At 45.1% G+C, this 9,231-nt stretch overlaps 1 protein-coding gene across 1 annotated transcript; it reads left to right on the forward strand.

Moving 5' to 3' along the window:
- Positions 1-244: 244 nt before the first annotated feature.
- Positions 245-745, forward strand: LOC145535644 (protein FAM209-like). The gene has a single exon (XM_081564040.1). The coding sequence runs from the start codon at positions 245-247 to the stop codon at positions 743-745; it is 501 nt and encodes a 166-aa protein (XP_081420166.1).
- The last annotated feature ends 8,486 nt before the right edge of the window (positions 746-9,231 follow it).

A 9,231-nucleotide genomic window follows, 5' to 3' on the forward strand; every position in this document is an offset into this window, starting at 1 on the left:
TCACTCCTCGCCTCTTTTTCAATTGCGCACTGGAAACGTCACCAGGTCCCTTTAAGCCCTACTCCCAGTTGACCCCTGCAGGCCTCCTTACCCTCTGCGCTGAAGTCATCACCATGGCCACATGGGGTCTGGTGGGGGCGGGGCCCTCTGTGACGTCACCAAGGGCCCAGCCCTGCCGGGTCCTCAGTCTCCAGGTGCCACAGCAGACCAGCGCACCAAGGGAGCCACTTCATCTCAGCTCACGATGCGGTCTGTAATATGGCTCTTTTTTTGGCCTACGTTTGCCTCGTTTGTCTTTGCCTATGTGTTTTATGCTCTGAGAGATGAAACCGTAGAATTCCCGGGGATGGTGCCCAGTGGAAGACACGTCCGAGTTCGAATTGGGCAGAATCAATCAGAGCAGGCCCCAGGCTGGTTCGGGATCAAGTACTGTCTGTTACTCTTCCTCGTGTTGATGGTGATCCTGTGTTTTGGAGGAGGCGGTGACGATAGTAACGTATGCACTCCCCATAGCCATGTGCGCTGTTCAGGAAGAAAGAAGAGAAAGGCTTACCCCTGCAAAGACACGATGTGCGGTGCCTTAACCCAGCTTGAGACGAAACTTGTGAACCTTGTGTTCATTGTGCGGAATCTGAAACTCACTGCGGCAACCGGTGGTAACCGCCAACACCCCAATATCGAGGTTCTTCCTGACGCAGAGCATAACATTATGATATATGAGATATGGGACGACGAAGACCCCTAAGGAGTGGATTTGCCCATCGAAGAAGAAGAGGAGTAGTTGAGTGTTGACAAACTGCATCCAAACTAATAAAAGTGCTCTGCAGCAAAAGGAAAAAAGCCTCTGATATTTTTTATTTGCGCTACCGTCTTACCTTTTGCAGAATGTCGTAGGATTGGTATATCATGCAGTGTATAAGCTTTTCCAGACTGGGAGACCTGCGTTCGATCCCTGGGTTGGGAAGATCCCCTGGAGAAGGGAAAGGCTACCCACTCCAGTATTCTGGCCTAGAGAATTCCATGGACTGTACGGTCCATGAGGTCCCAAAGAGTCGGACACAACTGAGCAACTTTCACTTTCACAGTTATAACCTTTTCCAGACTAGTTTATTATACTTAATAACATTCATTAAGGTTTCATCCATTTATTTTTGTGATTTGATAGCCCATTTCTTTTTATTCTTGAATAATATTCTATTATACTGATGTACCATAGTTTGTTTATCCATTCAGCTGGTAAAGGACATTTTGGCTGCCTCCAATTTGTATGTGTGTCTGTGTGTGTGAGAGGGAGTATGAATTAAGCTGTTATGCCCATCAGCAGACGAATGGATAAGGAAGCTGTGGTACATATACACAATGGAATATTACGCAGCCATTAAAAAGAATATATTCGAATCAGTTCTAATGAGGTGGATGAAACTGGAGCCTATTATACAGAGGGAAATAAGCCAGAAAGAAAAACACCAATACAGTATACTAACTCATATATAATGGTATTTAGTTAATTGGTAAAGATAACCCTGTATGTGAGACATCAAAAGAGACACACATAAATAGAACAGTATTATGGACTCTATGGGAGAGGGTGAGGGTGGGATGATATGGGACAATGGCACTGAAGCATGTAAATTACCATATGTGAAACGAATTGCCAGTCCAGGTTTGATGCAAGATACAGGGTCTTCGGGGCTGGTGCACCGGGATGACCCGGAGGGATGGGATGCGGAGGGAAGTGGGAGGGGGGTTCTGGAAGGGGAAAGCATGTACACCCATGGTGGATTCATGTCAATGTATGGCAAAACAAATACAATATTGTAAAGTTAAAAATAGATAAAAAACTAATTTAAAATAAATCAAAAAAATAAGTAAAATTTTAAAAAAGTTCATGTGCATGTTTTTGTGTGGGCATTAGCTTTCACATCATTTGGTGAACTATCTAGGAGCAAAATTGCTGGATCATAGGGTATGACAGTGTTTAGTTATGTGAGACATTGCTTCCAAAATGACTGTACCATTTTGCATCCCCACTAACAATGAATGAGAGTTCCTGTTGTTCAGCTGAACAGTAGCGAGGCTGGCCCATCACCCACGGAACTACTGAATAGTATCTCACCCACGGTGCCCTTTTAAGTGCCTGACGTGCTGATCCACAGAGTAGGACCCCAGTGGGGGCGGGAGTGGGGCCCTCTATGTGCCTGACCTGTGGAACAACAGGTGAGGATCCCAGGCGAGGGAACCCTCTAAGAGCCTGAACTGGGGGAGCTACAGAGAAAGACTAGCCAAAGAGGCCTTCTAATTGCTAGCTACCAGAGGCTCAAAAAAAAAAAAAACCCAAAACAAACAAACCTCTGATAGGGCCATAACTCCTGCGGCTGAGGGTGTCCCTGCACATTTGGTGCCATCAGGGTCCCCGTGACCCAAGCAGCTGCGTCACCTTCATGCTCAACCCTCACTGGGTCAGAGCTTCCACAGGCTCTATATCTATGCACGTGGTGTCACTTTGGTTGTGTCCAACTCTTTGAGACCCCGTGGACTGTGGCCTGCCAGGTTTCTCTGTCAGCTGGGTTCTCCAGGCAAGAATACTAGAGTATATTGGCCGATATTGGTTCCCCATAGCCTTCTAGAGCACTATATTTCCTGCTGCCCTAGCTGTTGACTCCCCTGAGTACCTGGTGCTGGCAGAACCCCTGCGACCCAAGCAGCCACACCACCTCCATACCTGCCCCTCACTGGGGCAAACCCAAGTCCTCCAGGGCAGCCTCAGGGGCAAAGCCCAGTGGATGTCCTGTCTGCAGAGATGGAAATAAAACCACAGTTGAAACCCAGGGGCAGTGTCACTAAGGAAGACCCCAAACCATCCCACCAGCTGTACAAGCTGCAGATTAAATCCACACAATCCATTAGGCAGATTTCATGTCTATGGAATATACAAAAGGACATTGAGAGCGCCCACAAAAGAAAACGTGCTAGTTTTGAGATCTGTGGACATTGGAAGCAAGCAGACACAGGGGTAGGACCAGATTAGAGTCTAAGCTGCCCTCATGGCAGGCCCAGAGACCAACACTGTTGGAGGGCAACCTAGGGAGGTGAGGTGGACTGTGACTCCCAGCGCAGGAAAGGACACCGACAGCAGTGACTCAAGAAAGACATTCATTATTCTTACCTTTTGACTTGTTCTGTAGTTTCTTTTGAATCTTTTTTTTTTCTTTTCTGTTTTTTTCCCATTTTTCTCCACTGTTGTAGTTGTCGATTTTGTGAGCACTATGAAATCTAATTGAGCTTTTGAGTGTTTTTTTTTTTATTCAATCACACTTTTTATTGCTGTTATAAGCCTCTGGTCTACATTGGCCTTTTGCAGTTCTGTGCAGTTTTCTTTTCTTTTTTTCCTTCTTTTTTTAATTTTAATTTTTAAAAACCTGTTATTATTTTGTCTACATTTATTCCTTTGTTTGCTGAAGCAGGGCAAAGGCTAACAGAGTTTCGCCAGAGAATGCACTGGTCATAGCAAACACCCTCTTCCAACAACACAAGAGAAGACTCTACACATGGATGTCACCACATGGTCAACACCGAAATCAGATTGATTATATTCTTTGCAGCCAAAGATGGAGAAGCTCTATACACTCAGCAAAAACAAGCCTGGGAGCTGACTGTGGGCTCAGATCAGTTCAGTTCAGTTCAGTCGCTCAGTCGTGTCCGACTCTCTGCGACCCCATGAATTGCAGCACGCCAGGCCTCTCTGTCCATCACCAACTCCCGGAGTCTACCCAAACCCATGTTCATCGAGTCGGTGATGCCATCCAACCATCTCATCCTCTGTCGTCCCCTTCTCCTCCAGCCCCCAATCCTACCCAGCATTAGGGTCTTTTCCAATGAGTCAACCCTTCGCATGAGGTGGCCAAAGTATTGGAGCTTCAGCTTCAACATCAGACCTTCCAATGAACACCCAGGATTGATCTCTTTTAGGATGGATTGATTGGATCTCCTTGCAGTCCAAGAAACTCTCAAGAGTCTTCTCCAACACCACAGTTCAAAAGCATCAATTCTACGGCGCTCAGCTTTCTTCACCGTCCAACTCTCACATCCATACATGACCACTGGAAAAACCATAGTCTTGACTAGACGGACTTTTGTTGGCAAAGTAATGTCTCTGCTTTTAAACATGCTATCTAGGTTGGCCATAACCTTCCTTCCAAGTAGTAAGTGTCTTTTAATTTCATGGCTGCAGTCACCATCAGCAGTGATTCTGGAGCCCGAAAAAGTAAAGTCTGACACTGTTTCCACTGTTTCCCCATCTATTTCCCATGGAGTGATGGGACCAGATGCCATGATCTTGAGGGCTCAGATCATGAACTCCTTATTGCCAAACTCAGACTTAAATTGAAGAAAGTAGGGAAAACCACTAGACCATTCAGGTATGACCTAAATCAAATCCTTTATGATTATACAGTGGAAGTGAGAAATAGATTTAAGGGACTAGATATGATAGACAAGAGTGCCTGATGAACTATGGACAGAGGTTCGTGACATTGTACAGGAGACAGGGAGAAATGCAAAAAAGCAAAATGGCTGTCTGAGGAGGCCTTACAAATAGCTGGGAAAAGAAGAGAAGCAAAAAGCAAATGAGAAAAGGAAAGATATTCCCATCTGAATGCAGAGTTCCAAAGAATAGCAAGGAGAGATGAGAAGACCTTCCTCAGCGATCATTGCAAAGAAATAGAGGAAAACAACAGGATGGGGAAGACTAGAGATATCTTCAAGAAAATTAGAGATACCAAGGGAACATTTCATGCAAAAATGGACACAATAAAGGACAGAAGTGGTATGGACCTAACAGAAGCAGAGGATATTAAGAAGAGGTGGCAAGAATACACAGAAGAATTGTACAAAAAAGATCCTCACGACCCAGATAGTCACCATGGTGTGATCACTCACCTAGAGCCAGACATCCTGGAATGTGAAGTCAAGTGGGCATTAGAAAGCATTACTATGAAGAAAGCTAGTGGAGGTGATGGAATTCCAGTTGAGCTATTTCAAATCCTGAAAGATGATGCTGTGAAAGTGCTGCACTCGATATGCCAGCAAATCTGGAAAACTCAGCAGTGGCCACAGGACTGGAAAAGGTCAGTTTTCATTCCAATCTCAAAGAAAGGCAATGCCAAAGAATGCTCAAACTACCACACAATTGCACTCATCTCACACGCTAGTAAAGTAATGCTCAAATTCTTCAAGCCAGGCTTCAGCAACATGTGACCGTGAACTTCCAGATGTTCAAGCTGGTTTTAGAAAAGGCAGAGGAACCAGAGATCAAATTGCCAACATCCGCTGGATCCTTGAAAAAACAAGAAAGTTTCAGAAAAACATTTATTTCTGCTTTATTGACTATGCCAGAGCCTTTGACTGTGTGGATCACAATAAACTATGGAAAATTCTTAAAGAGATGGGAATACCAGATCATCTGACTTGTCTCTTAAGAAACCTGTATGCAGGTCAGGAAGCAACAGTTAGAACTGGAGATGGAACAACAGACTGGTTCCAAATAGGAAAAGGAGTACGTCAAGGCTATATATTGTCACCCTGCTTATTTAACTTATATGCAGAGTACGTCATGAGAAACGCTGGGCTGGAAGAAACACAAGCTGGAATCAAGATTGCCAGGAGAAATATCAATAACCTCACATATGCAGATGACACCACCATTATGGCAGAAAGTGAAGAAGAACTAAAGAGCCTCTTGATGAAAGTGAAAGAGGAGAGAGAAAAAGTTGGCTTAAAGCTCAACATTCAGAAAACTGAGATCATGGCATCTGGTCCCATCACTTCATGGGAAATAGATGGGGAAACAGTGGAAACAGTGTCAGACTTTATTTTTTTGGGCTCCAAAATCACTGCAGATGGTGATTGCAGCCATGAAATTAAAAGACACTCCTTGGAAGGAAGGTTATGACCAACCTAGATAGCATATTTAAAAGCAGAGACATTACTTTGCCAACAAAAGTCCATCTAGTCAAGGCTATGGTTTTTCCAGTGGTCATGTATGGATGTGAGAGTTGGACGGTGAAGAAAGCTGAGCGCCAAATAATTGGTGCTTTTGAACTGTGGTGATGGAGAAGACTCTTGAGAGTCCCTTGGACTGCAAGGAGATCCAACCAGTCCATCCTAAAGGAGATCAATCCTGGGTGTTCATTGGAAAGACTGATGTTCAAGCTGAAGCTCCAATACTTTGGCCACCTCATGCGAAGAGTTGACTCATTGGAAAAGACCCTAATGCTGGGAAGGATTGGGGGCAGGAAGAGAAGGGGACGACAGAGGATGAGATGGTTGGATGGCATCACTGACTCGATGAACATGGGTTTGGGTAAACTCCAGGAGTTGGTGATGGACAGGGAGGCCTGGCGTGCTGCGATTCATGGGGTCGCAAAGAGTCGGACACGACTGAGCGACTGAACTGAACTGAACTGAAAGAACAATCTCAAGTTGAGTCTTATCTTGACTACATTCCCTGTGCCATGGTAAGAGGAGAGTGAAAAAGTTGGCTTAAAGTTCAATATTCAGAAAACCAAGATCATGGCATCTGGTCTCATCACTTCATGGCAAATAGGTGGGAAAACAGTGGAAACAGTGGCAGACTTCATTCTGGGGGGCTCCAAAGTCACTGCAGATGGTGACTGCAGCCATGAAATTGAAAGATGCTTGCTCCTTGGAAGGAAAGTTATGACCAACCGAGGCAGCATATTAAAAAGCAGAGACATTACTTTGCCAACAAAGGCCCATCTAGTCAAGGCTATGGTTTTTCTAGTAGTCATGTATGGATGTGAGAGTTGGACTATAAAGAAAGCCAAAGAATTGATGCTTTTCAACTGTGGTGTTGGAGAAAACTCTTGAGAGTCCGTTGGACTGCAAGGAGATCCAACCAGTCCATCCTAAAGGAAATCAGTCCTGAATATTCATTGGAAGGACTGATGTTGAAGCTGAAACTCCAATCCTTTGGCCACCTGATGTGAAGAATTGACTCATTAGAAAAGACTCTGATGCTGGGAAAGATTGAAGGCCGGAGGAGAAGGGGACGACAGAGAATGAGATGGTTGAATGGCATCACCGACTGGATGGACATGAGTTTGAGTAAACCTCGGAAGTTGGTGATGGACAGGGAGGCCTGATGTGCTGCAATCCATGGGTTCGCAAAGAGTTGGACATGACTGAGCGACTGAACTGAACTGAATTAAGCTGAAGGCTAACCACAATTAGACATTTTTGCCATGATGAACAAGATAATTTTGCCAATTCTCTTGCCACTCTCTAGTTCCATCTGTGATAGTCTAGGCAAAGTCCGTTTTCCTTGAAATCACCAATGACAGTAAGTCTGACATTTGGGACATGGCAGTTCTTCTTTGAAACCTATTTTCACAAAGAAAAAAATGTTTCATGCCTTATGAAACAAAATAAGAAGCTTACTTACAGTTAGTTCCCCAGTGACTGCATCAAACCCCACATGAACCGTATGTTCAAAGTCTGAAGGAAGAGAGAGATCTCTATAATCTCTTCAAAAATTTTCTCATACCCTTCCTTTTTCTCTTCTTCTGGGACCCCTATAATTTGAATGTTGGTAGTGCTGGGTTTCCTTTGCTACGTGTGTGCTTTCTCTAGTTGCAGCAAGCAGGGGCCACTCTTTATTGCAGTGTGTGTGCTTTTCATTATAGTTTCCTCCCTTGTTGCAGATCATAGGCTCTAGGTGTGCGGGCTCAGTAGTTGTAGTGCACAAGCTTAGTTGCTCTGTGGCTAGTAGAATCTTCCCAGACCAGGGATCGAACCACGTCTCCTGCATTGGCAGACAGAGTCTTATCTACTGGACCACCAGAGAAGTCCCCAGAATTTTTAAATATTTTAACGAATACTTTTCATGATGACTGTGTGCCAGGTACCTTTCTTTGCCCTTTACATATAATAAATCATTTTATCTTTACCACAACTCTCTGACAGAAGTAATGTTTTAATTTCCATTTTAGAGATGAGGAAACTGAGGCACAGAGAGGTAAAATAAATCACCTGAGATTCAACATCTAGGAAGAGACAGAATCAGAATTCAGACCCAAGAAGCTGGCTCCACATTCTGAGGGCTTGTTCACTATCCTGCCCCACTCTTCTGACAATACCCTTGGCTCCCCTTTTAAGTTCTAGTCCACAGCGGCCCCTTGCGTTTTATTTATTCCCAACCATTCTGAATAATTGGAGAAGCAAATGGCAACCCACTCCAGTGTTCTTGCCTGGAGAATCCCAGGGACGGGGGAGCCTGGTGAGCTGCCGTCCATGGGGTCGCACAGAGTCAGACACGACTGAAGCGACTTAGCATGCAAGCATGCATTGGAGAAGGAAATGGCAACCCACTCCAGTGTTCTTGCCTGGAGAATCCCAGGGACAGAGGAGCCTGGTGGGCTGCCGTCTATGGGGTCACACAGAGTCGGACACGACTGAGGCGACTTAGCATCCCCACCAAGACTTTGTCCAAGCTGAGTTCCAGGAGAACTGGTAGTCCCTCCCTTCCACCAGGTGTAGCCAAGCTCCCAGGATGGGATCCAAACACAGGTGAGTGGTGGTGATAGGCTGAAGTGGGGAACATATCTGGCCATTATTTTCCTGGCAGTAAAACTGTCGACTAAAAAATACAGTCACAACCTGAAAGTAGAGAGTTATTTTATTTGGTGGGAATGTTTAGGACTCTGAGCCTGGGAGACAACATCTCAGTAGCTCTGACAAAACTGCTCAGAGGAGTTTGCAGGAGGGGAAGTCAGGCTATACACAAGTTTGTGACAAAGGGAGCAGGCAGTCTGAACATCAAAGATCAGGTATCAAGTTAAGGAATTTAGCATTCCGTGTATGGGAAGATGCAAGCCTCTGAGCTCACTGAATTCATTCCTTTCATATGCACCTCAGCCTTCTGGGGCCAATCCTATTTCCTTGTTCATCTTGCTTCTTGCATTCCCCCAGGTCCTCAGCCATCACTGTGGGGTGTGGCAGCATCCGGTGGATCGGAGTTTTGGGAACCCTCATTCACATTTGGAGGCCGAAATCACTGATGCCTGTGACATTTCTTGCTTATTAATATGACAGGAGGTATTTTCACTTTACAGTCAGATCAGCGGTAAAGAATCCGCCTGCAAAGAGGAGCCTCAGGAGACACAAGTTCTATCCCTGGGTCGGGAGGATCCCCTGGAGAAGGAAACGGCAACC

The sequence above is a fragment of the Giraffa tippelskirchi genome, chromosome X (genome assembly GCF_054371585.1).
Source record: "Giraffa tippelskirchi isolate mGirTip1 chromosome X, T2T-mGirTip1v1.2.pri, whole genome shotgun sequence".
Lineage (NCBI taxonomy): Eukaryota > Metazoa > Chordata > Mammalia > Artiodactyla > Giraffidae > Giraffa > Giraffa tippelskirchi.